Source organism: Saccopteryx leptura, chromosome 2, assembly GCF_036850995.1.
Source record: "Saccopteryx leptura isolate mSacLep1 chromosome 2, mSacLep1_pri_phased_curated, whole genome shotgun sequence".
NCBI lineage: Eukaryota > Metazoa > Chordata > Mammalia > Chiroptera > Emballonuridae > Saccopteryx > Saccopteryx leptura.
Genome location: NC_089504.1, coordinates 98,027,528 through 98,041,326, shown reverse-complemented (window position 1 = coordinate 98,041,326; position 13,799 = coordinate 98,027,528). Strand labels below are relative to the sequence as shown.

The following is a 13,799-nucleotide window of genomic DNA, read 5'->3' as shown; positions in this document are numbered from 1 at the left end:
TTTCCAATCCTGCTTCTCCAACATCACTGAAAATGTCTCTCATGTTCAGCCCCTTCCATACCTCTAACGCCTAATGGCCACATGTCATCCCGGGAGAGGTGCCCCACCCTCAGTGAAGCGGACAGAATCAAAGGTTCCGTTACTATCTACATGATGACTTGCTGGCACCTCCGCACCAGTCTGAGGGTGGGACCCTGCCAGCTTATCACAGTTTTGCAAACACTGGGTGTCCCTGGGCTCTGTTTCCTGTATTCCCTCACTGGGCGGGTCTGTCAGGGTCGGTCACAGGCTTCTCCAGCCTGCAGCCCTATGGTTTCTGAAAAGAATGGACCTTGTGTGGGCCTGCTTTTGCACAGCCAGGACCTGACCATAGGCTAGCAAAGCCTCCATGGCCCGTTACAGACTCCAGACCGTGTAGATGGGGTCTCTGGTGCAAGGGCCAAGCTGACTCACCGTGGCGGGCTGCTGGTAGGCCTCCAGCGAGGGCAGGCTGTGCGGCAGGCCGGGCCCCTCGCTCACACTTACGGGGGGGCTGCACACACTCTGGGCGGTGAGTGGCACTGCATCCGCCAGTGAGCCCAGCACCACGCTCTGCTGGCTGCTCTGCGAGTCCGAGTACACAGTGGAGCCCTGGCCGCTGTCGAACGTGCTGTCCGCTGCAGAGAACAAAGGCCCGGCTCAGAGTGGGCACCCCACACATCACCCCCACGGCATTCCAGACACGACACAAGGCGCGGGGAACACGAACGTGGGCTCACACACGGACGCTCGGCCCGTCTGCATGTTTTCTTCTGTAAAACAAAGACTCGGTTGTGTTTCCCGATCGTATAAGCAAGGAATGTGCGTCATTTTACACAATCAACTGCAGAGCGGCGTGGGGGCTGACTGCGCCGCACGGAGAGGGCCCTGGCAGCCTGCCCACACTGCCTGACACCTGGGGAGGCTGCCAGGGCCCCCACAGACCCCGGGGGTACCTCACACAGCCCTCACAGGCAGGACAGCCGCTTCCACCCTGACTTAGCCGGGGACCTCACACGGTGCCCCCATCGGCCTTCCAAGTGAGCCTCATACAGCTCTCCAAAGGCGCAAGGGGTCTTGGGGAGGCTGGAGTATTCAAGGCGGGAAAAGCTCCAATCAATTGTCATCTATGTTTTATGATGGTCTCAGGACCCTTCTTCCCTTACAGTGGCAAAGAGTCTGAAACAGGAGATCTTGGTCAAAATCCGGCCCCTCAGGTCACGAGCCAAGTCTAAATCAGTTGGAAAATAGGGCTAGTAAAACCCCCACCCCCAGAGAGGCCATAAGAGGGGACCCAGAGGCTCCACAGCCTCACCTGCAGTCAGCCCAGCATGGCCAGTGAGATTCTGCTAGTGGAGGGAGCTGCCCACACCTGTGTGGCAGGGTTAAGCAGGTAGAGGGAGCAGACAGGACCCATAAGACCCAGGGCTGATTTGACCAAATACACCTGGGAAGACAGGTCATCTGTATAGCTGTGCCAGTAAAAACTAAAAAATAAAAACCTATTTTAAATGGCACTTCCCGTTTATTGCTCCCAGATTCCAAAAGCTACACAAGTATTACAATTTGCCAGTTACATACACCAAGCTATCTCTACAGGGGGCCCAGACCACCAATGTCATGTCCATTTGCAATTTAAATAAAGTAAAAGGGGGATCCTGTCAGCTTTGTATAAAAATAATTTTTCTCCAGGGCTGATTAGAGCGTATTTTGACCTAGGAAGACAAGAACGCTGAGGTTTGATTGCGCAAAACCAATTAGACAAGTGGCTCTTGACTTTTAAAGAGGTGTCTGGTAGTCATTTCCACTTACACAGAGAACAGAGAGAAGCTGAGTCTGTCACCAGAGACAGACAGACAGAGACACAGAGACAGCAAGAGTTAGTGTGTGAGAGAGACAGAGGCACAGAGAACAGAAACAGAGACACAGAGAGTTGTGGAAAGACCCAACAAATCTCACATAAAGTGATTCTAGCTATATATTAACTTCACAAAATTTTTTTCGGTGTGTATTATTTGTATAATTAAAAACTAAATGTAAAAATGGTGTTTACATCTGCTGACAAATTACATTCTCACCGTCTCTGGGGGCTGGACCAAGCTCTCCCTCAGCTTATGTGGACTGTGGTGAGCAACTCACAGAGCAGGTAACAGAATCATCAACTGTGTCTGTTGTACCTTCAACATATTAAAGTATATGTGTTTGCCCATTTTGTTACCTAAGATCAGGTCTTTTCTCTGGTGACATGCGTGCTGCCTGGTGTCCCTGTCAGTTCACCTGTATGAAGTATGGCGTGGTCAGCTATCCAGAGGCACTATGGCCAGAGGGACAACTGCACACAGGCCTCTGTTCTGACCTGGAGCAAGGTGCTGAGAGTGTGCGGGGTGCTCTGGGTTGTGAAACAAAGGGAGACACAGAGGTGTGTGTGCATGTGTGCATATGAATAATTACACATGTAGGTTATCTCCACAAGTTAGTTAAGAGACAGGGACATCAGTGGCCTCCAGGGGAGAAATTAACTGGCCTTTGCTGTATACTCTCTTGGACTTTTTGAAGTTTATATGGTATGACTATATTACCTACTTTAAAGAAATGAAAATAAGTGGGTAAAACCATGTGATCCCTAAAATGTTTCCTCATCACAGCAAAGAAGTGTGGCCACCACATAAAGCACACAGAAGCCCTCTGAGCTGGACAGTTAGTGTGTGAGAGAGACAGAGGCACAGAGAACAGAAACAGAGACACAGAGAGTTCATCTGCAGACAGAATGACCACCCGGAACCGAGCTCATCTACTGAAACTGTTCTGTCTACACAGCAGGTTGAACCTGACATCTGACCACAGCAGAGTGGATTCCAGCTCTCAGGCTGCGTCTCCTCAAAGTGCAACAAAAGGCAATTTCTTAATTCCTATCCTAGGAATTGTTCAACCAACAGTTACACTTTTCAAGTGTGTAGTGTGGCTTCTCCTACAAAACGTTTAGGCTCTCCCATTAATTCTTTTGGTTTATCAGACAATGGAACGCGATGACCCAGCAGGTCTGTTCTCTGAAACAAACCTGAGTAGGTTGGAAAGACGTGAGCAGTGAGCAAACTGTCTCCAAGTCACAGCCAGCCACTGGTTTTAGTTTGAATGGCCAACTCTGAAAAGCGTTTGGCTATTTTAATGATACATGAAGGATGTGCCTATTAAATAAATCAAACAGACTATTTCAGTCTTTCCACCCGAATGACCTGGGAAGGCGGCCTGGGCAGGCTGACCAGCTGGCAGCAATCTGAGCTTCCATGGAGACAGGCAGGCCCCAGCCTCCATCCTCAGCTCATAGCCGCATTTTTGGGACAGTGAGGGCAAAGGTGGGGCTGGGTTCTTTCTTCCAGGGGTCTGAGATGAAGTCAGTACAAAGTGATCTCACTGCCCACTGGTAACATTCCCTGAGAAATGGACAAATGGTCTCAAAGGTTTGACACCAGGAGAGAGATCATCCTGGGGACAGACACTTCTGAAGACAAAGGTCACAGCAGCATGACTACTCTTTGGCTACTGGAGGCCCCAGGATAACAGTATCCTGGCAGAGATGCCGCCACCAGCCGTAAGCCCCAGGTGAGAAACAGCCCTCAGGTGCCCTGTGTTGCTGGGACTGATAAACTGCAGGTGGGCGAGTAGCCGATGGAGTTGCTCTAGCCCTGCTGGCTCTTCCTCTGCCTGCACGTTTGTTCCCACCTGTCCTGAGAAGCTGGACTTCAGCCAGTCTTAAACCCCTCTGGTCACAACTCTCTGGGCAACATCAGGGACATTCCCAACGCCCTCCCTGGAAGAACACCCACCCACACCCATCTTCCACACCCACAGAGTGAGCTGAAGAGGAACACAGGGAGAGACGCACTCACAGGCCAGGGAGGTGGCGCTCGCCGGCAGCGCAGGAGGGAGCAGGTGCTGGTCGGCCTCGGGCTCCTCGGGCTCCACCAGCCCGGCCTGCGTGTGGTAGGTCACCTGGACCTGCAAGGGCACATGTAGGCCCTTGGCCTTGTCAGGGCTGCCTAGGTCCCGCTGCTCCTGGGGCTGCAGTGCTGGCCAGATCCTCTCCCGCCGCCACTGGATCAACGCCACTCGGTCACGGATGGACTTGGCCACAATCTTCACGTCGCTCTCATGGAAGAACCCCGACTCAATCTGCAAAGGGAGTTAGTCACCTGTCGTTACTGGGACCGTTCCCACATACATCCCACTGCCAGGCCTGCCCTGCCACCTGCACCACCACCCCCAGTCCCTCATTAGTGCCCTGTACCCCCATCTTCCAGGGATGCTATCGTCATCCCAGAAGGACATAACCTCCAACCATCGGCTGTAAGTCCACAGGGACAGTGACTGCTTGAGCCTGCTCTAACATGGGCTGGGCGAGGGAAAGGAAAGGAGCGCTCTGATCTGCCTCCTGCCCTGGCAGAGTCCACCATCCAAGCCCTGAGTCTCCCTGAAGCCCCACACCCAGGCTTCCAGGGTCAGGAAGGTGGCCCTGGCTATTTTCAACATGCTTTGAGATGTCATGGATACCCAATCATCGTGCCCAGCAACGCTATGAACCTGATGTACCCAAGAGGGTTGGAGAGAGCCTGTGACAGAGCCGCAGCTCCCCAGGAAACACCACAGCTCTCCCCAAAGAGATTTGTGGCCAAACCACGAAAGAGGGCAAGCCAGGCTCCTCGCCATCACCATGGAGTCCCCATGTGAAAGGAAGAAAGCCAGAGAAGAAACCTTGCGGTGCTGGTGGGGAACTGTGTGAACTTGCAGTTTTCTTTTCTTTCTTTCTTTTTTTAAGTGAGAGGAGGGGAGATAGACCTCCACATGCGCCCCGACCAGGATCCACAAGGCAACCTCATTAGGGCTGATGCTCGAGTACCAAGCTATTTTTAGCACTTGAGGTTGACACACTTGGACCAACCAAGCTATCCTCAGCACCTGGGACCAACTCTCGAACCAATCGAGCCACTGGCTGAGGGAGGAGAAGATGGAGAAAAGGGAAAGAAGAGAGGGGAAGAGAAGCAGATGGTCTTTTTTTGTATGTGCCCTGACCGGGAATCGAACACAGGATGTCCATATATCAGGCCAATACTCCATCCACTGAACCACCAGCCAGGGCTGACTTGCAGTTTTCAATGTACAACAGATGAACACACGCAATGTCAACACAGCATGTGTGTACGTGACCGACAGCATGTGCAAGCCAGAACTCAGCCACTGGGAGGGTGGACGTCCACCAAACAGTGGGTTCAGGGCAATAAGGAGAGAACAAGGGGGCCCGGACATCTCCTTCTGCCATGAAGTGAGGACATGCACAAAGAAAGGAGGACGTGCAGGAACACAGGAGCCAGTGCCAGGGCCGGCCACTGGCCAAATCCGGGACATTCTGAGTATCAAAATATACAGTGACACCATGACAGGGTTTAAAGGACGTGTCCACAAATGCACATCAGAGGAACACAAGGGATCTGCAGTGGCAGGAGTGATGGGTGTCCCTGCCAATAGGAGGTGACACAAAGGGGGGGCCACATACGTGCATTCTGTCTGTCTGTCCCTCTAGCTCTCTGTCTCTGTTTCTCCCTGTCTCTCTCAGTCCATGTCAGTCTGTCTCAGTCTCTGTCTCTACTTCTCTCTCTGGTGCTGTCTTTCTCCATTTCTCTGTCTCTCAGTCTTCCAATATCTCTGTCTCTGCCTCTGTCACTCTCCCTCTTATATGGTCACTAGCTCCTGTGAAGCCACATCATTGATGGCCCTGTGGAGTAACCAACCTGGCTAGAAACCGAGTGTCCTACCAGCAACCAGGCAAGTGAGCTCAGATGCCAACCCTCGGCCGTGGTCAGCCCCGTTAGCCTAGGTCAGCCCTGGCCAACACCCCAGCCGCACCTTATGAGGGGTCCTGATCCCAAAGCGCCTGCTAAGCCACTCCTAGACTCCTGACCTTGGAGCCTGGGGGAGATGGTGTGCACACAGCAGAGGTGGGTCATTTGGTGCACAGTGACTGGTTAACTCACCAACGGAGCATATAACCTACTGAACACCACCAAACCGTTGAGTCCACGGAGACAGAAATAAATAGAAAATTTGGTGAAACTAGGACATTCGCATAGTTTTAAAGCACCTCTCACAAGAGTTATTAGTTACGACTGCATTTGCAGACCCCTGGCAGACCCCCCACAACCACGTGATCACGGACAAATCCTCAGTGGGCTGCTCTGTGCCTGGTGTTTCTACAGACACCCTGACGGATTGCAGGGGAGCTGAGTGATGTGCAGGCTGGCCATGCCCTTCATGGCAGGACTCCTGCAAACAAACACATCCCTGACTGCTGCTCCGGCCGGAGGCCATCACTGAACAACTGAGGACCCTGAAAGAGGCGGGGTGGCCCTCCGGTGCCAACAGCCCAGGCAGCCTCGTAGGAAAGTCCTTGTCTGTGGGAAAACAGACACAGTGAATCCCAAGCCACACGGCATGAGGCTGCAATGCCATTTCCCATGGTTCTGGGCCACATGTTGGCAACTTTTCCGTGAGTCTACGGTTCCTTCAAACACCCGCTTCAGGAGACGGCGCTGCAGGGTGGCCCATGCTGATGCCAAGGCCCCGCCAGCCTCAGCCAGGGCGAGACTGAGGCGCCGAGAGAGCCCAGGGTCAGCACCACGCCCTGCCTGGGGGCCCACACAGGGACCTGACCAGAGGCTGCCGAAGAGAAGGCACCCCACAGACGCTCCTGCCTGACTTCTATTTTCTGCCCATGACCCACTTTTCCTTCCATCGCCGACTTCACAGACAGCCCCCTCTGCCCCTCCACAGCAATCCTCTCCAAGGCATTTCTTCTATTTTTTCCCAATCAGGGAAGAATCCAGCCACATTGTACATTGTCCTGAATGTCCCATTAACTGGAGGCTGTGAATGCAGAAGGAAGGGCTGGCGCTGTGACCTAGAGAACCCCCTGGCTGGGCTCCAACTCCCCTCTTCCCCTCAGGGTCCACACAGAGGGGATACCTCCAATTAGAGCCAGCCCAAACCCAGAAGCTGCCCTCCTCTGAGCCCTCTGGGCATCCTCGCTCTGATCCATGCCACCCACCCCAGGTCCCTGCCTGAGGACCTGCTGGCAGGTGACTATACATGTGAATTTAGAGGGAGAGGAGAAAGCTGTCCCATCTGCCTCCCTCCACCCCCTGCAGTGGCCTCATCAGAATGAACACCCGGTTCTGGGACATCTTCACACCCAGCACTCCCTGTTCTCTGCTGCTAGGTACAAAGCTGCCAAACACCCTTCCAGGTCGCAGACCCACGAAGCAGTGACACCTCTGTGCTCCGAGTTTCCTTGTAAAGTTACCTTCGGCTTATGACAACTGAAACCAGTGCTTCATTCATGTCGTCTGTGCTATTTTAAGTTGTGTAGAACTATGTATCTTGAGTTAAAACTGTGGGTGGGTGACCGCTGTGCAGAGTGGCCAGAGGCAGTATGCCTCCTCAGGGTCCTGGCACCGGCCCACGGTGGCTCAGGAGAGCTCTGGGCACTGCTAGAAGGCCCCGGACCTGGGTGTCGGCTCTGGTGTTTATGGATGGGTGGGAAGGTCAGAAAAGAGCCATCAGCCACAGGACCCAGCATCAGCTCCAAGGCCCAGCCAGGAGCCAGGAACCAGGAGCCAGGAGCAGTGGCCAGACGCAGGGAACTGCGGCACTCGGCTGGGCGCAGACAGCCCCGTCCAAGACCCTGGCTCCTGTCTCCTAGGCAGAGGGGTAGAGACTCGTCGTTGTTTTCATTCTTTCCCTAAACACAGTGCTGTGCCTTCCTCTGCTTGGAGGCTGCACTGCACGGAGGACATTCCAAACAGAAAGCACTCTAGAAGGAGGCAAAGAAAGGGAGAGGGGAGCAGAAGGGGGGAGGAGAAACACGGGGCCCTAGAGCCTCCATTGCAAACTGGCAGACATTCCTCCTGCCCATCAGTTCAACCGAGTGCCAGGGACAGGTGAGCATGGGCCTGGGGGCAGGCGGCTGTGCTGCAGGAGCGGCCAGGTATTCTAGGTTGGGAAGAGTCCTCTAGGGAGGGTGGGCAGGTCCCAGGAACAGCTGAGCAGGAGGCTGTGAATTAGCAGGGTGAGGCACAGACAGCACTGGGAAGCACCACCTCCTGAATACTTCTGTGCCAACTCCCCTGTTGTCCTCCTGCCATTGCACTTGACCCGACTTGGCTCCCACTGAATCTCAAATCCCTCCTGGGCCAGGCAGGTTTCCCTGGTACCCACACAGACACAGGGCAGACACGACACTCACAGGGCATGGGAGCACTGCTTGGCACCTACGTCTCCTGAGCTGCTGGCACTGGCCCCAACCTCAGAAGCCCAGGGGGACATACCCCCTCAAGGCCATTCCAGGGACCAACCTCCACAGAGGCCACTCCCCCTCCTCGAGCCACCTGCTCAGGTCCCCCAGCCCCTGAGATCCCTCTAGGACCCTGCATATGACCCATACTCCTGAACCCGGCTTCCAGGCCTGCACACCACCTCGCTTGTCACTTATGTTCGTGCTTTAAATCTCAGCAGGAAGCAGGAAGGGACCACGGTGCAACGTGAGAAGGAATGGAAGTGCTACATTCACAGGACAGCCATGCTGGTAATTATCTTAACACCACTCTCAGTATATACGTAGCAATTCAGCAGCACACCATGCAGGGTCACAGAAGACCCTCCCAGAAGCACAGTGCTGAAAGACCCATTAAATCTGGTTACAGGCCCTGGCCAGGGGCTCAGTGGATAGAGCATCAGATAGGCGTAAGGAAGTCCCATGTTCGATTCCTGGTCAGGGCACACAGGAGAAGCAATCATCTGCTTCTCTCCCTCTACCTTCTCCCCCTTCTCTCCCTCTACCCCTTCTGCAGCCAGTGACTCGATTGGTTCAAATGAGGCCCCAGGCCCTGAGGATAGCTCCACTGGAGAACATCAGCCTCAAGACTAAAAATGGCTCGGTACTCTAGCATTAGCCCTAGATGGGGTTGCCTGGTGATCCCGGTCAGGGCGCATGTGGGAGTCCGCCTCACTATCGCCCCTCCTCTCACCTAAAAATAAATAAATAAATAAATAAATAATAAAAAATAAATTCGCTTATAGCACAGGTGTCTTTCTGGGCCCAGGAAAAGGACCTGCAGCTAGGAAGGTGCGGGGTGGCCCTGACTTTGTCTCCAGGCCATCAGCAGGATGTCATACCCACTGCAAATGCAAGACGCAGCAGGGGTTTGGGCCACTGTCCAATGGAAGGTGGATCCTGACTGGCCGTGCAACGCCCTCTGTCCCACAAGGACCTCCTGCACCAACAAGCCCCACGGATCCCTCACTGCCCCCCATGACCCCTGCTTCGGTCTGGGGTTCCCACACCATCCATGGCCAGCGGCAGTTACCCCAGCTGAGCAGGGCCTAAAGAAATAGCGGGAGAGCTGCTGCCCACAGGAGCCCACACACGCGGCCTCGCTCCGCCTCGTACAGCCTCCCCTCCAGTGGCCAACCCTCTTCCTACTCTTACACCCCACCCAGGACCAGGGAGTCTGATTGTGAGGAACCCGTTGGCTATACCCTTTTGACTTATGTCTACTTTTGATAGATGTACCATATTCAGGAAAGCATTTATTTAAAAAAAGAAAAGAGGACGAGAGACACGCACTTTCTGTGATTGTGACCAGCGCTGCCCAGCCTCTGTCCTCCTGCAGAGACCGTGCTGACCTCTGTTCAGTTTTTCTAGTAAAAATCAGTCTCACTAAATTTCTCACGGGTACCTTTCCTCTCTCTGTGACACTGAACAGCCCCCACATTCCCACCAAGTCTTCTGGGCCGCAATGCCGCTCGGAAACAAAATAAAACAAGGATCCAAACTCAAAGACCCACATGTACGTCACGTCAGCAACAATCTGGTCACAACACGGCCTTTCCTGATACACCAGGGTCCCTGTGCCCCTCGGCACTGTACCTGAGCGGATGTTCCGCATCAGTGCAGCAGGGGGATTCCGAGCTGCGCTGTCCTTCACAGATGCACTCAATAAGTAGTCCTCATCCCAGATGGCCTCTCACCAGGGGCCCTTTCTTTGTTCTAATCCTTGGAAACCACAGGCTCCCAAGGCACACGCCATAATCAGCCATAGCCCACCCACCACCCATCATCCACTGCCAGCAAGGGTCACATTACCATCTCCTGCGCCACGTCGTCCGGCGTCTCCCTCTCTAGGTCAAAGGTAAACTCTATGGCCCCGTTGTCCTTGGGCTTGCCCTTCAGTTTCTTGGGGTCCTCGACCCAGAGCCGCAGGGCAATGGTGGACTTCCTGCCATGGTCCTCCTCGGCCAGCTCCACCCGCACGCCTGTGTCCTCCGCAAAGAAGGCATGGCTGAGCAGGTCCTTGATCTCGTACCTGCAAAGGGAACAATCGAAGAGCACATGTGCTGGAGGGCCCTGGACATGAGAGCTGGGGCTGACACCCACCCAGCTCTCTAGAAAGCTCTGACTGTACTACCTGCTGGGCAGGCTCTGCCCTCCAGGGGGCACCCCACAGACTACATTCCCAAACTCCTGATTACTCCTGACACATCTCAATGCATGGTACTCAAGACTTTTTTCTCTCATTACAAAGAGAAAACGTGCCCGTGGTGAGACTCAGGGGTCCAGAAAGGGACTGCGAACCAGGCTCTGCTGCATAGCTCTGGCAAGGGGCTGGTGAGCTCTGCCGTCACCAAGGCACCTGGTTCCAGTGAAGACTGAACTGGACCCCGGAAGAAACTGGAAGCCCAGATTCAGGGAGTCTTTTTGGAAGCTTCTCAGGACAGGGCGGGTGAGACGGCTGGGTGTTGCCATGGTCACCACTTTGCCCTCAAACAGCATTCCAAACACTTGCTGCCATCTCTGGCACCGATGAATCTGTGCACTGTCCCAGGAACGGCTTCCTCCCAGGGTCAAATCCGTGGTCACCAGGCCCAGCGAGCTGCAGCAGCCCAGCCCTGTGCCCAGCCACTGCACATGAAGTGGGGATACAGGTGAGGCCACCCTCAGTGAGGTCAATAAATGTTGTAGAACCCTTGAGGACAGGCCAAGGTCATGGCTCCTGGGCTCTGTAGGTCCTGGACTCTACAGGGTGGTTCCTGTACTTTTCCGGTATGAGCTACATTTCACAACTTTTTAGTATTTTTCCTCAGAGAATAAAACGTGACAACTTGCAGGGGGTAAGAGAAAATGCCCAGGAATCAGGACAGGGCCCCTGCCTGAGCAAGATGGCTACAGAAAGGACAGTGACCAACACTGGGGACAGTGAAAAGGGTGGCCATGTGCCGGGGACGCAGGGACTGGGAGGGCGCCTGAGAGGTGAGGAAGAAATGGTAGAAGAGGAGGAACAGGAGAGTGAAGGATGGGCAGGAGAGAAGGAGCAGGGAGGAGTGAGAACGGGAAGGGGAAGAGAGAGAAGGAAGGAGGGAAGGAGGGAAAGAGGGACAAGGGAGGAATGCTCAGAATGCAGGCCTAGTTTCCTGGCTGACCAGCTGAGGAACGAGGCCCTGAGCACTGGAGGAGGAGGGGCTGGTTCAGATGGCCTCTCTGACTTGAATGGGATAACCCGCAGAAGGGTCTGGAATGATGAATCAGACACAGGCACATGGAATATGCAGCCTGGAGTTAGGGAGAGAGGGCAGGACGAGACGAATCGGGGAGCCCAGGCATCAGGGTGCCCTGCAGACCAGGAGGATAGATGGGCGGGCAAGAAGCCCCTGCAAAGGGGAGAAGGGGGCTCCGGGACAGCCCCCAAAGTCAAGGAGTGTGTTCCCAGGGTTTCCCACAGAGTGCTCAGCCGGCTTGCTGGCCCCTGGGATTCCCATGGCCAGCTGGAAACATTTCGGCAGGAGAAACACCCCAGACACAGCGCCACAGAGAACTCACCTCTCCTCCTTGTTTTTGCAGATACACTCCCCAATAATCTCCTTGATTTCTGGATCGTGCACTTTCTCAAAGCTCGCAGGCTTGATGCCCTGAAGATGAGACGAGCAGTCACCTGACACAGAACTGGCCTCTCCAATGGGTCTCCTACTCGCCTCACACTAACCCTAAAGAGGAGAAGGCAGGAAGTGCAGAGGCTCGGGGGTGGGGACCATAGTAGTGAGGTCTAGGGAGGAAAGACTGGGGACTTGCTCACTTTGCTGCAAGGAGGAGGCGGGATAGGGCAGGGAGGATCGGCCAGAGGCTGGGGCCTCTGGTGCCACCCAGAAGGTCCTGGAGGCTAGAGGAGGAAATGCCCCTCACAGGGCCAGTCTTTGTCACCACACCCTTGGCTCAAGGGTGACAAGGACACAATCGGTAGTCACTGCTGCTGTCAAAGGGCCACCAGAGATCCCGGCTCCTCTGTGACCACAGCAGGGCTGACTTCCAAGGCCTGGTAGCTCAACTGTGTTCCGCAGTTCCGCCACTCAGTTCTGCGGCAGTGGACAGGCCAGGGGTTGCCAGGTCATGGCCAAACAGCCACACTGCCCGGAGAACCAGCCGGCGGCCGCCACTGCTCGGCCATGCAGCCACGGTATGGGAGGCACAGCACTGGCAGACAGGAGAGATTCCAGGAGAAGCAGGGGTCAAGACCACAGGGCTTACCAGTATTTGTCATCTGCTGGGAGAAGGGGGTGGCCTGAGAGGAACATGGTTTTTCTTAAACATTTTAAACACACTGAGTCTTAGCTTGTGTGAAAGAGAAAGAAAGAGAGAAACAAGAAGGGAGAGAGATGAGAAGCATCAACTCGTAGTTGCAGCACCTTAGTTGCTCATTGATTGCTTCTCATATGTGCCTTGACTGGGGGGCCTCCAGTTGAGCCAGTGACCCCTTGTTCAAGCCAGCAACCTTGGGCTCAAGCCAGCGACCCTGAGATCATGACTATCCCACACTCAAGCCAGCGATTTCGTGCTCAAGCTGGCAAGCCTGTGTTCAAGCCAGTGACCTCAACATTTCAAACCTGGGACCCCATTTTCCCAGGCCGACACTCTATCCACTGTGCCATCACTGGTCAGGCCTGATTTCTTTTTTAACGTACAGAATGAGAAGCATACATTTTCCCACAAGAGGGAGGGCAGCCCAGGGGCAATACCCGGGAGTGTAGGACCCCCAGCAGCCCCCATGTCCTAGCTAACGCTTCACTGTGCCCACCAAACTCGATCGCCAGGACCCATGCCCATAACCAATGGCAGCCATGCTGTGTCCAACATGGAAGGGAGTCTGCAGCAGATACAGAAGCCTGGGCTTTAGGAGCACCTGAAGTGAGACTCCGCGCCTTTCCACTGAAGCCAAGAGAAAAAGAGGCTTAATTATTAATTACACCAGGAGGAAAGGCCAGGGTCCCACTGGGGACTGGTGGTCTGAGAAACTACAAGCACAGCTGCCTGTGCACACACTACCCTTTAAATCTCTGAGAAACCAAAGCCCCCACAGCCAGAAGAAAAAGGCACTGTTCTGAAAGGGCTCAGAGGCACTGCTCAGAGGCAGCTGAAAGCCGAGGGCTCAGGGAACCCGCAGACACCGGGCTGCGGCATGTGCTGGAAGCTGGACGGCAGGGTGCACAGCGAGCGAGCAGCTGGCAGGAGCACCGGGTGCCAATGAGCAGAGGACACACCGAAGAGCAGCAGACACACTTCCCGTCTGGTTTCCTAGGGAGGCAGGCGGGCTGCACCTTGCTCTGCCCACACTAACATGGGCAACACAGAAGCCTCCCTACCTTGGCAATGCCTCATTTCCATGGGCCTGAAAAGGAGCAGCGTG

The 13,799-nt window shown here is 54.6% G+C and overlaps 1 protein-coding gene across 14 annotated transcripts in view; it reads right to left on the bottom strand.

Annotated features, from left to right (window-relative positions):
- Positions 1-13,799, bottom strand: part of WNK2 (WNK lysine deficient protein kinase 2) — a 112,296-nt gene that overhangs the window by 59,252 nt on the left and 39,245 nt on the right. For all 14 annotated transcript variants that reach the window (XM_066368391.1, XM_066368394.1, XM_066368396.1 and 11 more), the window contains exons 6-9: positions 11,942-12,030; positions 10,211-10,430; positions 3,906-4,188; positions 454-656 (exon numbers count right to left, since the gene is read on the bottom strand). In XM_066368391.1, the coding sequence (XP_066224488.1) occupies positions 454-656; positions 3,906-4,188; positions 10,211-10,430; positions 11,942-12,030 (795 nt within the window). The remainder of the gene's footprint in view (positions 1-453; positions 657-3,905; positions 4,189-10,210; positions 10,431-11,941; positions 12,031-13,799) is intronic.